General features: G+C 45.4%; 2 protein-coding genes across 3 annotated transcripts; one reads left to right on the forward strand and one right to left on the reverse strand.

Annotated features, from left to right (window-relative positions):
- Positions 1–8,177, forward strand: LOC109745840 (phospholipid--sterol O-acyltransferase). 2 transcript variants are annotated; one of them, XM_020304952.4, is made up of 17 exons: positions 1–317; positions 1,727–1,862; positions 2,593–2,737; positions 3,498–3,667; positions 3,745–3,821; positions 4,505–4,715; positions 4,812–4,986; positions 5,267–5,366; positions 5,435–5,529; positions 6,088–6,139; positions 6,240–6,311; positions 6,476–6,644; positions 7,020–7,124; positions 7,195–7,279; positions 7,364–7,446; positions 7,529–7,652; positions 7,762–8,177. In XM_020304952.4, the coding sequence occupies exons 1-15, from the start codon at positions 63–65 to the stop codon at positions 7,443–7,445; spliced, it is 1,929 nt and encodes a 642-aa protein (XP_020160541.1). In that variant the 5' UTR covers positions 1–62; the 3' UTR covers position 7,446; positions 7,529–7,652; positions 7,762–8,177. The 2 variants fall into 2 exon arrangements, with proteins under 2 accessions (XP_020160541.1, XP_020160540.1); XM_020304951.4 differs by having other exon boundaries at positions 2–317; positions 7,777–8,177.
- Positions 8,178–11,473: 3,296 nt separating this feature from the next.
- LOC109745839 (uncharacterized) lies at positions 11,474–12,611 on the reverse strand. The gene has a single exon (XM_020304950.4). The coding sequence runs from the start codon at positions 12,155–12,157 to the stop codon at positions 11,630–11,632; it is 528 nt and encodes a 175-aa protein (XP_020160539.1). The 5' UTR covers positions 12,158–12,611; the 3' UTR covers positions 11,474–11,629.
- Positions 12,612–14,612: the final 2,001 nt, after the last annotated feature.

The following is a 14,612-nucleotide window of genomic DNA, read 5'->3' on the forward strand; positions in this document are numbered from 1 at the left end:
AGAGCTCCACCTATTGCTCCAGTCGACCAATCTGCGTCTAGAGCAGCCAAAATCACCTCGAAATGCCTCCATGGCGGTTCCGATCTGGCGACCTCGCCTGCGCGATGGTCATCGCGGTGGCGACGGCCACCGCGGCGTCCGTGGTCGTGGCCGCCGGAGCAGCGGACGGCGAGGCAGAGTTCGACTACCGGAAGCTCTCCGGGATAATAATCCCGGGATTCGCGTCGACGCAGCTGCGGGCGTGGTCGGTGCTGGACTGCCCCTACTCGCCGTTCGACTTCAACCCCCTGGACTCCGTCTGGCTCGACTCCACCAAGGTCGAGATCCCTGTGCTGCACCGCCCGAAATATCCGATTACTACGCTAGTTTTAGCAATTTCTGTTGTTTGGGGATTGTTATTGTGCGTATTTGTTCTCCCAGCTGGTCCATAGACTAGAACAACCTGTGCTGATTCAGGCACCTGCTTAAATTAATTTTTTTTTGTTTGCCAGTTACACTTGGGAACAGCTTTTGTTGGCCTAAAGTTGTTACCCCGTAACATCCTTTCCAAACTTAGCTTTCAGGTTTGTTAGTGGAGTAGTGAAGTAGGTAGTAGACGATTTGAACCTTTCCATTGGTTCCTGTCTGGCTTCAGTTGTGCGTAGGATGAATTTGCGGTAAACTTGCGAGAAAATTACAGTTTCTAGTAATAACTTGTGGTTAATTTCGAGACACCGTAACCAGTAGTTCTACATTTGATAATTCGTTGTGTGGGTATCTCTGCGTATATCTTGCAATTCCCACCAGCAAACAACGGGGCGCTAAGATCGATCATATGGAAGCCCTGGGCGCCGGGGAAGATGAAGCTCTTCTCTTGGCTACTGCATCTCAACCGGCTGTGGTGCAATGACCGGCTGCAGCGTCACAGCTGGGAAAATGGGTATTTCTGCCAGCTCTGTTTAAGGAACCTCGAGTCTTCCTACCATCTGTTCTGGGAGTGCCCACTGTCCTTGCAAGTTTGGACTCAGGCGTCGACCTGGAAGGGCTGCGGTGCACTGAACACGCGCAACTGGGAGGCTGCGGGCTGCACCACAACCAGGGTTCAGGATCTCATCCGCCGCGCGGCGCCGGGACAGGAGAGAAAAGCCATCAAATCAATCATCATCCTAATCACTTGGGAAATCCAGCAAGAGCGAAATGGATGCACGTTCAGGGGAAAGATGGCCTGCGCAGCTGATATCCTTGGCAGAATCAGGGTTAATTTGGATTTGTGGCGTCTGGCAGGGGCTAAGAGCCTAGAGCATCCCTTCCGGGACCAAATTGGGAGATAGAGGCAGTCGTTTCTTAGTGGTGTTGTTGTATCCTTTTCTTTCCTCCATATGATCACTTGATCAAACAATGTTTTCCGCTCTCTTCTGCTAAATCAATGAATGCCAGCAGCATGCCGGATCTTTCATTTTTTTTTAATAATTCATTTACCGCTCGGGATTTCATCCTCACCTCCCAAATTTGAAAAGACACAGAACTATATGTGACCATTCCCATGATCACATGGCAAGCCCTTGTCTGGCCAAACTAGGCTTCGGTCTTACAATGATGTCTAACATGTTCAAAGAAAGTGTACTGTACTCTGTAGAGGACCAGATGGTACTTTGCTCCACATAGATCCTTATGTACTTGATAGGTTGCTCCCATGAATATTTGATCAATTTGCTATGTCTAATTTGGTTTTTTCAATATGGCGCAGCTTTTCTCTGCTGTAAATTGCTGGCTTAAGTGCATGCTGCTTGACCCTTATAACCAGACGGACCATCCAGAATGCAAGTCAAGGCCAGATAGTGGTCTTTCTGCGATTACAGAGTTGGACCCTGGTTATATAACAGGTAAACTATATACCTTAGTTATTTTCTAGTACTAGTTTCATATTATGTAGCACTTGATCTTCTGTAGTGTGATCTTCTATTATCTTTGACATTCCATTACTTTCACAAACTTTGAGCAAAAGTGACCAAAATCATGAACAGCTATGGCATCCGATGATGTTGTAATTACTGGGTTGCCCAGTTGTAGTTACTAGTCAGGAATGGATCATGTTCTTAATTCTGTTCTAAGCTTTACATTGCATAATATTTTTGATTTTCTTTTCTCATTCTCTCACAATACTTATCTTAGTGCAATGGAGAAAAACACGATCATCCATTGGTGTAACTGTTCTTGTTCAATCTAATGAAGAGCAGACGATACAGTTGGGTTTAGTTCCACCTTGCTAGTTCGGAGGGAGTTATACCAAACATATAAACCAAAATGTCAAATGTATATTAACCCTGGATTAACCCTTTTGCACATAGTGAGGAATAAAGCGTAACTGGGGTAGTGTGACAGTGTGGTTCATCCGAAGTGGGCAGGCCTAAGCATATTTAGGCTGGAATGTTACATTTTCCTAAGTTAGCAATTCCCCATGTTATTCCTAAAAAGAAGAAAGAAAGTATTGCCCACATTTATAATTTTCATGTTGGTTAGTATATTATCAAACCGTCCATTCGTTTCTTCATGGAAAAGATAGAAAGAGCAATGTTTAAATGTCCTCATGTGGTATTATTGACAAGGTTTCAGGTCCTCTTTCTTCAATATGGAAAGAATGGGTCAAATGGTGTGTAGACTTTGGTATTGAAGCTAATGCTATCATCGCTGTTCCATACGATTGGAGGCTACCCCCATCGATGCTTGAGGAGAGGGATCTGTACTTTCATAAATTAAAGTTAGTAAACTTAACTCATGTTGTCATATAGCAGCCAATTCTCCCACTCTCAGTTCATTTTCTGGATTTCGTTTTTGTTTTAAAACACATGGTTGACAGACTGACAGTCATATATATTTTAGGATCTCAGCTCACCAGTAAACATTGACAAGAACACTTCTAAGTTATCTATTTTAGGATGCTTACTTAATTGGCATCATGTCCATAAGTGCTGAGCATACTTCTACGTCCGACGTGCTGCCTCATTTCAGAAATATATGACGTTTTTAAAACTTGCTGACAAACTGTGTTGATATATAAAACAGCTATTTAGATTGTCAGCTGAAAATGGTAACACTAGATTTATCATGGAAGAAATTTCATTGATCATAGTATAGAATTTAAATTATCTTCACTGACGTATCCATATAAGAAGTAACTGTTAAAGATTGCATGTTGGATACCATGCCGATGTCCAAAATGTCATAAATTCATAAATATAGGGAATAGCTGTTTGCAATAACCGGCAAGAATAATGCAATGCTAGCTATCTTTAGAAGCTTCCATTCCTAAGTGATAAGCTTTCTTATGCCAATTTTTACTTAATCATGTCCCAGTTAAGTTGTTACAGAATGATTAGTTTTATGTTAGCACATACGTTATTTGTGATACAGTGACCAAAAGAAACAATTTATGAGCATTTCTGTACAATAGAAGGGTACTCACTGTTATATGTGGAGGGAGCTTGGTGTGTGATGCTTATGAGTCCTTTCTTGTGCAGATTAACTTTTGAAATTGCATTGAAACTTCGAGGAGGGCCATCTTTGGTTTTTGCTCATTCCATGGGAAACAATGTATTCCGGTACTTTTTGGAATGGTTGAAACTAGAAATTGCCCCAAAGCACTATATCCAATGGCTCGACAAACATATACATGCATACTTTGCAGTTGGTATGTTAACCAGAAATCTTAATTCATTACCATAGCTGTTTCTTTTCTTCACGCTTTCTGTTTTTTCTTTCTTTCAGGTGCCCCTCTTCTCGGATCTACTGAATCAGTCAGAGCCACTCTCTCTGGGACAACGTCTGGACTTCCAATCACTGAGGTCAGTTTTCTCTATGTATTTTATTCTATTGCCATAACTTGCCCGCATTCAATCACCGGTGGTTGCTGTTATATGTTTTGGGTTTCTGCTCCATCCATTGGATTTACAAAGGCATGTGCGTTGTAAGATGTAAATTTTCTCTTACCAATAGTTACTCCAAAAACAGACTTAGTGACACAACAATATTAACATTAGATATGTATTGAAAACACCTTTCATGTGACCCATGATATTGAAGTCATTAACAATATATTGTAAGAGAAATTAATGGTCAAACTTCAACTTTGGAGACCACAGTCAAGTCAAACAGTGCTTTTGAATTATGCTTTTCTTTTGAGAATTTTGAATTATGTTTTCAAGCACTTAATATATATGTTGCCTTGTCCTTCTGGTCTATCTTTTGATTTGTAGGCTTCAAAGTATGGTCCTAGATATTCACTGGTGGACTGATAGTATGGTCTTGGGCACCTGACCTGTTGATGTGCTGTGATTTTGTGAAGCATATATTTTATTGTGTTTTAAATTGTATAATTAAGAAGTCCAGTTGTGTCCAGAATCCATACTTGTCAGCATTGTGAACTATTGTGCATAGCTTGCCAAAAAATTCAATAGCATTATATGTCATATTGTTTACATGATTCCCATTCCTACCTTTACCATCTAAACTTCTATATTGGTTTCAGGGGACAGCCCGATTGATGTTCAATTCATTTGCTGCTTCTTTATGGCTCTTGCCATTCTCAAAATACTGCAAAGCTGATAATGTATACTGGAAGCATTTTTTTGAGGGGAAGGCCCACATCAACAGACAACAGTGCGATGAGATGGAGTATAGTTCAGACAACTCTGGATGGCCCACAACCCTCGTCAGTATCGAGGTTCCTACAGTTCGAGGTTCTTTGTAAAGTCACTTCTGTTGTTGCAGATATTTATGTTTTTCCCCACTAAGCAGTTGCACTCCTTTCTGTCTTTACTGTTTCTCCCTTTCAGGTACGGATGCTTATCCATCCATTATGGACATAACAGAGGACATAACATCCAACATGGAGTGTGGAAAGCCAACACTCTTATCATTTTCTGCCAGAGAAGTTTCAGATGGTACTTTGTTCAAAACTATGCTGGATTATGACCCACAGAGCAAAGCCCTTATCCATCAGCTGGAGAAGTAAGTTTTAGTTGTGTGTTCTGCAGTGCTACTACGTCGTAATTTTAGTCTCTTCAAGAAAAAATGATGTTCATGCTTGATATCTACTCCCTCCGTCCCATAATACAAGAACATTTTTGGCACTACACAAGTGTCAAAAACGTTCTTATATTATGGGACAGAGGGAGTAATTTTCAAAGAAGGTTGCTTGATATACTAACTAGTCAACCACCAAATAGAGTCTAGCTTATAACCAAAAGTAGTATATAAGACCTTGTATTTTGGTCCCTGTTGATCTCAGGTACTACCAGGGTGACCCAGTTCTCAATCCTCTCACGCCCTGGGAGAGACCCCCAATAAAGAATGTATTCTGCATATATGGCATTGATACAAAGACTGAGGTATAGTTGTGGATTCTTCTTTATTTGTAAAAACTGTTACTCGTCGCTCATGGTTTTTCATCAAGCAGGTAGGATACTATTTTGCACCAAGTGGCAAACCATATCCAGATAATTGGATAATAACTGATGTGATTTATGAGTTTGAACGGTCCCTACTGTCAAGGCAGGTATCACTGATCTTTATTTCAAAAGTTCCCGTGCTCATCTCAGTCAAGTACCAGATGTCTATGTTTCCGCATGTCTGTTTCTGTGAATTGCTTCTCCTAGATGAGTGTTTGTTTGACTACAACTTGACTTGTTTCATCTAGAGGGCCAAATGGGTCCTTCTACAGTTTTAGCTGTTTCTGACATAGCATTGCACATTTGATGATGTCATTGCTACTTTGAGATATTTGTGAAGAACTGATGATATTTTAGTTTGCTTTATATTATTGTCATCTATTCTGTGTTTTTATTTCTTATGAAAGGTTGGGCACACTGGAGATAGAATTTGCATGCAATAGTTCATTTTTAAAGAAACTGGTAGTTTTCAGAGGTCCATGGCACGTTTTCCTGCTTTAGTAATTAGTACTTCAGTGTCACTTATTCACTGTTAATAGCTTTTCATGCCTTTTTTTTAACTCTTGAGTTTCTTAGCTGTTACAAACATTCCAAGGTTTTACTTTTGGTCTTCAGAAATATTTATCTGGCGCTACTTTGTAATATTATTTTTCCTTACCAGATCAGGTCATTCTTTTTCTGGAAAGCCTAACAATTCCAGTGGAGATGGAACGGTATGTACTACCAAATGCATTTCCTACATAAAACTGATCTTATTTGGTTGAACAAAGAAAATTACTCTACATTAGCAACTGAGTAGCTGTTTCATGACAGGTATCCTACAACTCCCTATCATGGTGCAAGCAATGGCTTGGGCCAAAAGTGAACATAACAAGGACTCCACAGGTATTCTATTTTCTGCCTGCTGTTATTGTTCTAAACGTGCAAACTGAAGGCCTTGGCTGTCAATATCCATGTTTTGGCTATTCAAACTGTTGTGACTATTTTCTTGTGGTATATCACAGTGTTAATTTTCCCTTCCTAGTAAGCCCTTCGTGTTCTTTTTGCAGGCAGAACATGATGGGTCTGATTTACAAACAAGAATGAATGCTGAGCACCATCATGGTGAGGATCTATTTCCCAACATGACAAGGGCTCCACATGTAAAGTACATAACGTACTATGAGGACGCTGAAAGTATTCCAGGATGGAGAACAGCAGTCTGGGAGCTTGACAAAGGTGCAAAACTGCAATTTCTTTCCCTCATTTATTTTAGGATTTGGTTATAGTACTTCTCCTGGTACCTACTACCATGTTTTGCTATGAGGGGCTACTTTGGAAATTTTATGCTGTCACATACTGCCTCCGTCCCATAATATAAGAACGTTTTTAAGCTAACATAGGTTGAAAAACGTTCTTATATTATGGGACGGAGGGAGTACATGTTTACACTTTGAGTCAGGAGTATCTGCATGTGAGTGTGGTGTTCCCATATTTCCCAGAACTTGCATCCAATCCTCTCCCATACACATACAAAAATAAATCCCTCGTTTGAACGAAACACTACTGCTGATGTTCTTTGTGAGATGACACAAGTTTTTCTTATTTTAACAGCAAATCACAGGAATATTGTTAGGATGCCAGTGGTTATGCGTGAGTTATGGCTTGAAATGTGGCATGACATGCACCCTCATTCAAAATCAAAATTCGTGACAAAAGGTTTGCTTCTTTTGTCTCTTGCAATACCAAGTTCAATTTGACTTCTCAGTACTTAACAAAAGTTAAACAGCTTTCCGAGGTCCATTGAGACACGAAGATTGCCACTGGGATTATGCAAAAGCTCGGTGCGCCTTTCCAGAATTTTGTGAATACAGGTCTTTGACCCAGTTTTATTTGCTTGCCAGTTACAACGTTTTCATTTTCGGTAATAATAATATTTTCCTGTCACTGTAACTTAGGTACACGTTTGGTGACGTGCATCTAGGAATGAGCTGCAGGCTGAAATATTCATCAACTAAGCTCCTTCGGCAGTATCTCTGAAGTATGTGGCTTTGGTGGCGTAATTATCATTTTACTCTCTTTGTTGAAAACTGCACCTGACATGTTTTACTCGCATATTGCAGACCATTCTTTGTTTGTTTGACTGAGTAACTCTTGATTACTACGTCCCGTGAATCATACCGGGCGTTCCTCTTTCGCTTGGCGATGGCCAGGACAAGTCAGGGGCTTAGGCCCCATCCAAAACAGGTGAAATCATGCTGTTGTCTTTGTGGCTACTTTGGTAGTATTTTTTATCTTTGGAGTTGACGTATTCTGATTGACGCCCCTCATTTTCGTAACTAATTTATGTCCGTAGTTATGATATTTTCAGGATTTTGCGGTGTTGCTTGTAACACCAAAACCTTCAGCCACGTGGGAGCCACTCGTAGCAGAATTGACTTGATCGTGTTGAAGTTTTGCCATGAGATCACACTGATGTGTACAGTAGACGATGGTTTGGCTGTTTGGGCAGCCAATTGCTGACACACTAAGAGTCCAAGAAGGCACTCCGTACTTCCATAGTACTCCCTCTCTGAATATCTAGGGGCCTTATTTTGATTGGTTAAGACAAGGGTTTGACCGTAAATGGCCCCATCAGTATGTTATCTATCTGACGCGAAATTAGTGCCATTAGACATGTAAATTTTTGTTAGCCAATCGCTAAACATTTATTGGCTGTTGAATTGGTAAGAGCCGGGTGCTTCCATGGAGCCATGAGTGGTTTGTTTCTTATGAGTCGATTCTCGTGCGGTTATTTTCTTGGTTTGCATGGTTGCGCCTGCTACCACGTGACTATAAAGGGCTGCCTCGCGGTGCCATTTTCTCGCGTGGAAAGTTAATTCCCGTGCCTTTGTTGTCAAGAAAGAAAACCGCTTTCATCGTTGGGGGACACCAGAGCAGAGACGTGGCGGCAGCGGCTTCAATATTGTACGGGATCAACCATCTCCATGGCCTAGCAATGTACTCCTCCGGCAGTGGACTCGAAGCACCGAGCACCGCCAATAGAATACAGAAGTACTTCCAGTAAAAGGCAATCTAATGGCGGCTGGTAACCTGGTACATTCATTCATTCATCTCATGACATAAAAATCTGGCGCTCCTTTTCCACGGCCTAGCTTGTCAGTCGTCATGATAGAGCAGGACACGAGAGGGCAAGTCTTGGTCCTGCAAGACTTTGTGGTCGCCGCTACACGTCGCATAGCTTGGCACGCACGGCTCTTGCATGGTGTCGCTACCAGGTTCACATCAAAAGATTGCGGGAAGCTGGGCGCTGGACAGGTGAATGCAGCCTCTTTCGCACACTTTCATTTCAGGATTTTGTACTCTTTCTCTTTGGACCAAATGTCCAGATGGTTTACTTGATCGGGCTCTTCGGTCCATCTCCCACTATATAACTGTCAACTGTCACCATTTCAAATAGTAATAATAACTCATTTCAACCGTCGCATGATTCTCCCCGCGTCACTGGCTGTTACTTTTCTGTATCTTTGTTCCCTAGTTCTTCGGGTATTGTCACTCGTGACGGTCAAAACATATCATCACCGGTGACGGTTGGGGATTCAGAGCGGCGCCTTCCGCCCCCTAGTCAAAATAAATCTAGTTAGAGATAGATCCGCCTTGCTCAGATTTACTCCGTACTTCAGTTTGAACTAATCTTCAGTTGTTGCGAGACTTTGCGGGACGGTGCGCCAGGTATTCCAATCCAGCTGTTGCAGTGTCCAGTTGATCTTGGACAGGACCAGAGCGCAAAAGATCAGCCGGCGAGAAATTTGTCAGAGTCAATTTTCTCCGGAAACCATTGTGCTTTATCAAAGTAGATATTTGTTTCATACTTTCCACAACGACCACGTAGCAGCCGCACCGCATGCGCAACATTAGCACTTTCGTGCACGGGCTAGCAACATTCTCAAAAGTGGATCCGCTTTTCAAACCAATATAAGGCCCAATTCCATTCCACAATTCAGTGGCAATCACGCAGTAGAAAATAAGTGAATACACGTCTCAGTTTCACTAGAGAAACCAAGTCACCCCGCAAAAAAAAAAAAGATACCAAGTCACGTAAAAAATACATACGGGTTCCGAAACTTTTTTTTCATCACGGAGGCAGAATATTTGCCTAATTCATTAATTAAAAAGAAGACGTACAAGACTTTTTCAGATAAAAGGAATGACAAAAAATTACAACTAAGGTCATTGCTCCCATGTCATAATTCTTCCTAGTAAGTGTTTTGCGCAGCAATGAACCAAAGGTTTGCCTCTTCCTTGACGGCTTGCAGGAGATTTGTTGTGAAAGACCTGCAAATTTCTTTCACTACAAATGCCCCAAGCAATGAGCATGGTGATAGAGGACATCGCTCTTCTATTTACCTTCATTTCATTTTGACATGTTGGCTCGCCAAAACTTTATAGATCACTCCGTCGCCCACCTTTACATGTCAATGCTCTCAAGGTTTAGCCTATCCTTGACCATTCTCTAGTGTCTCAAAGTGTACCGCCCACTTATGATCTTACTTGCACAATGGGCAAAGGCCACAATTTGGCCATCCCAGGTCGAATTGTCGGCTATGCCGAATAGCTAACCACACAAAGGATTATATCGGGGAGCAATGTATCAACAAGTGCAATTTGGGGGTCCGATGACTTTGTCATGAGGTCACTAGCTCTTGAGGTGGTCAAACTAGGCATGATGTCTTACATTGAATATACTTTAGGCTAAACTAAAGCTTCGATTCCTTCGTCATCTTTGCCCTCAAAGTCGAAGTCCTCCTTGAAGTATCTATAACTAGCCTTGGTTGGTTCGACTGCCCTCCACCTTGGTCTCCTAGTTTTGGACGACTCAAATTCCTCCTCGTTTGGTAGTGGAACGCCTTCCTTCTTGGAGTCCATGGGACACTCGTTTGAAATAGTTACCCGCGAGGATACGACCTCTCCATGGAGCTTGGATCTGGGCCCACCCAGATGGCCTGTCTAGGGCTACAAGCGACACAATCTGGGGTAGAAGCCCGCTTCCTGTCGACACAACGCTTCTACATAGTATGAATATATATAAGGAAAACAGCCCTAAAATTAAAAGTAGAGGAATTAACACTGTGAACCCCTTTGGCATCGTACTTCCACATAATAGCATCCCCCTCTCCACTTAACCGAAGGTAGGATATGCCGATAGTGTTCAACAATTAAACAAAAATGTTTGTAGGTTCCACGCGACAACAGGAGTATAGAACATATGAGACCTCGTTCCTTCTATTTCCTACATGCAAGGTGGCTAGGGTTTAACCCTCTTCTCCGGCATGGCCCTTGTTCCCACCATCTTGGCATGGGGAGACGAAGGGGAACTCGGTTTCTCCGACCAATGTGTACTTTCTTTTTGTATAGATTTTTGTTCACGTGTCTCAACGGTGATGTTGGACGGCGACAACATTGCAACAGTGGAATAAGTCCCTCCGATCTCCTCCCTGCCCCGACAGTGTTCGCTCCAAAATCGGTGGTAGGCTTTGTGAGGGTGTGGTCCCATGCATCTGGGCAGCTAGATCTATTGGGCGATGTGATGGCGCCGCCGGCGATGGACAAAGTATCAAACATGATGTTGAATCTTGACAAGTGTTAAGGTGGTACGGAGTGCCTTCTCTCTTCGTTAAGCCTCAGATGGGGGTTCTTCCTTCCCATTGGTTGTTTTGCAACAAATCTTTGCAACCTGTTCACTAGGCGCGTCTCGGTCGACGTTCTTCAAGCATGTGTTATGTCCTGCTCCTGCGGCATGTTTTTATTGCGGCTTCTATATCCCATAACGGTGTGTGTTATTATGATTCGGTCTCTGCAATCGCTCCTTTCTGACTACAATATCTCTGGCGGCGAGGTATTAGACGGGGTTCTCGTGTGGGTTGGCTATAAGAAGATGAGGTTGAAAGCCTTTGGATACCACGATGTATTTTCTTTTCTTGGTTTGAGTCTTTCAATATATTCCATGATGTTTGTCAGATTATAGCAAAAACCCGGAATGTATTTCTTCTGATGAAAAAGCTAAGCCCTTAAGTACTTTAGCCATGTATAAACTTGTGTGCTGTACAAATGACATCCTTTTGTTTCTGAAAAGGACTTTGCCAAACGCAAACATAAACATGAGCAGGAGGAAATTACCAAGTCACCCTTGATTATAACAATCTACCGACCAGGACTGCTGTATGTCATTCGAAGGACAAGTCAGGCCACGTGTCGAACTCCGGCGACCCGAGGTCGGGTAGCCCGTCAAACACGCCCGGCGGTGCGCACTGCGGCGGGTGCGCCAGCGGCTGCGCCACGGCCGGGAAGTTTCCGGCGGTGGCTGCCGCGTCCGAACGGTGGCCCTGCAGCGCACCGCCGCACCCATGCGCGGCGGCGGCCAGGGAGTAGCCGGCGGCGTGGGCCCGGCGCGGCAGCGGCCGGAAGATGGCGGCCGGCGGGAAGCCGGTGAGCTCCTGCACCATGGCGCGGAAGTTGGACACGTCGGTCGCCACCACGGTGGTGGCCGACCGGCGCGACGCCGACGCCGACCCCGAGTGCTTCCTCCTGGCGCGCCGTGGCGACGGCTGCTGCTGCTGCCGCTGCGCGTCCGAGGGGACCTGGCCGCCGGCCGTCCGCGTCGCCGCCGTGTTGCATGGCTGGTACTTGGCGCCGGACTCCATGATGATACGCGCCGCCGTGGCCGAGCGGTCGCGGTCGTCGCAGGAGTACATCGCCGGGAGGTGTCTAGGAATTAGGATGGCAGAGGCTAGCGGCGTATGTCCGCGAACTTGCCAAGGGGGGTCCGTTTGACGTGTGCATTTATAGCAAGCCAGGCAGGAATTGACCTGAAGAATCTACAGTAGCACCCTTCATTTTCTAGCACCAGCACTTTGGCTGAGCAGTGCTGCTGAAGCTGGAACCCCCTTTTTTTTTTACTTTTTTTTTATTTTTTGGCGGGGGCTGCTGAATGGATTAGCTATATTTTAGCCCAGGCTCGCAGAGTCGTGGTTGTTCTGACCACCCGTGCAATCAGCGGCGGCATCGTTAACCTACGTTATCTTTTCGGCGGCATTTGATTTTCTTGGAAATTAACTCAACCTTATCGTCTATCTAGGTGATACAGATAGAGTTTTTCCTTCAAAAAAAAAAACCGATCGTTTCAGGACCTACCGTTTGCCTCCGAAGGCGCCGAGCTGATTCAGAACAGGCTGGTCAGGCCGGGCAGATCAAACAGTTGAGGGGCGTTGCGAAATGGGGCGTTCGATGCGACCGGCCGGCCGGTCTATATTGGTCGGACGATTCTGCCTGGTTGGTGCTCCGTCCGGTGCCTTTCCGGCCGAGTAGGACGGACTCTGCTGCGTATGCCCCTACGCCATGTTGCACACGTTCGTTCGTCTTAAGTTCCCTCCTTGCATGCGGCGGGTTGATGTTTTCAGTTGAGGTGTTTATTGGACTGTTCTCTGTGGAATTTCTGCGGATCAACGGGGGCTTAATCTTGTATAAGATTATGATTGCATGATGTATTGCTCTCGTACATATGATGTACTCCCTCCGTCTCAAAATTCTTGTCTTAGATTCGTCTAGAGACGGATGTATCTAATACTAAAACGGGACTTGATACATCGGTATTTAGACAAATGTAAGACAGGAATTTTGGGATGGAGGGAGTACAAAGGTGGGCCACGGACCTCAACTATATAAGAAACTAGGAGGCGGGTCTAATACACAATATGCACATAACACATATACTCAACACCCCCCCCCCCTCCCGCCCGCGGTCGAACCGGCTGACGCAAAGACTGGACCGGAACTCCTCAAATGACGCCGTAGGCAAGCCCTTGTCATGATATCTGCAAATTGTTGGGAAGTAGGGACGTATAAAACACGAATATGGCCAAGGGCCACCTGTTCCCGAACAAAATGAATATCCAACTCAATATGCTTGGTCCGTAGATGATGCACCGGGTTAGCGGAGAGGTAGACCGCCGAGACGTTGTCGCAGTAGACCACCGTGTCACGGTCAACAGGGCAAGAGAGCCCCTGAAGCAGCTGGCGAACCACGAACACTCGGCGACGACATTGGCCACCGCACGATACTCAGCCTCAGCACTGGAACGAGAGACCGTAGGCTGCCGCTTGGACAACCACGAGATAAGGGAGGGTCCAAGGTAGACACAATAGCCCAAGGTGGAGCGACGAGTGTCAGGGCAGTCCGCCCAGTCTGCATCGGAGTAGGCGGTGAGGGTGGTGTCGGCGGAGGCGTGAAGCGTGACGCCAAGATCCATAGTGCCACAGACATAGCGGAGAATCCGCTTGACGGCAGCCCAGTGAACGTCTCGGGGGGCATGCATATGAAGACACACCTGCTGCACGACATACTGGATCTCCGGTCGAGTCAGAGTGAGGTACTGGAGAGCACCAACAACAGACCGATAGAAAGCAGCATCCGAAGCAGGAGAACCATCTGTGGCAGAAAGCTTGGCCTTCGTATCAACAGGCGTAGCGGCGGGCTTGCAGTTAAGCATGCCGGCGCGCTCCAGGAGCTCATGAGCGTACTTCCGCTGATGAAGGAAGAAGCCATCCGGACGGCGCACCACCTCGACACCGAGGAAGTAGTGCAAAGGACCCAAGTCCTTGATGGCGAACTTAGCGCGAAGACGAGCCATGAGCTGACTGAGGAGACCAGTCGTACAGCCCGCCAGGATGATGTCGTCGACATAGAGTAGCAAGTAGGCCATGTCAGCACCCTGATGATAGACGAAGAGCGAGGCGTCCGAGCGGGTAGAGCGGAACCCAAGCTGGTGGAGAAATGCCCCGATGCGCTGGTACCAAGCGCGCGGAGCCTCCTTAAGTCCGTACAAGGACCGCGGGAGCAGGCACACGTGGTCGGGAAGCGCCGGGTCAACAAACCCGGCGGGCTGCTGGCAGAAGACCTACTCCTGGAGGTGACCATGGAGGAAGGCGTTGGAGACGTCCATCTGGTGCACCGGCCAAGTTAAAGAACCGTGTGTATCGTGCCGAGCTTGACGACCGGAGCAAAGGTGTCGGTGAAGTCGATGCCAGCACGCTGTCGGAAGCCACGAACGACCCAGCACGCTTTATAGCGATTAAGGGCACCATCAGGACGGAGCTTGTGTTTGAAGACCCACTTTCCAGTAATCACATTGGCGTACCAGGGACGGGGAA

This window comes from Aegilops tauschii, chromosome 6 (assembly GCF_002575655.3).
Source record: "Aegilops tauschii subsp. strangulata cultivar AL8/78 chromosome 6, Aet v6.0, whole genome shotgun sequence".
Lineage (NCBI taxonomy): Eukaryota > Viridiplantae > Streptophyta > Magnoliopsida > Poales > Poaceae > Aegilops > Aegilops tauschii.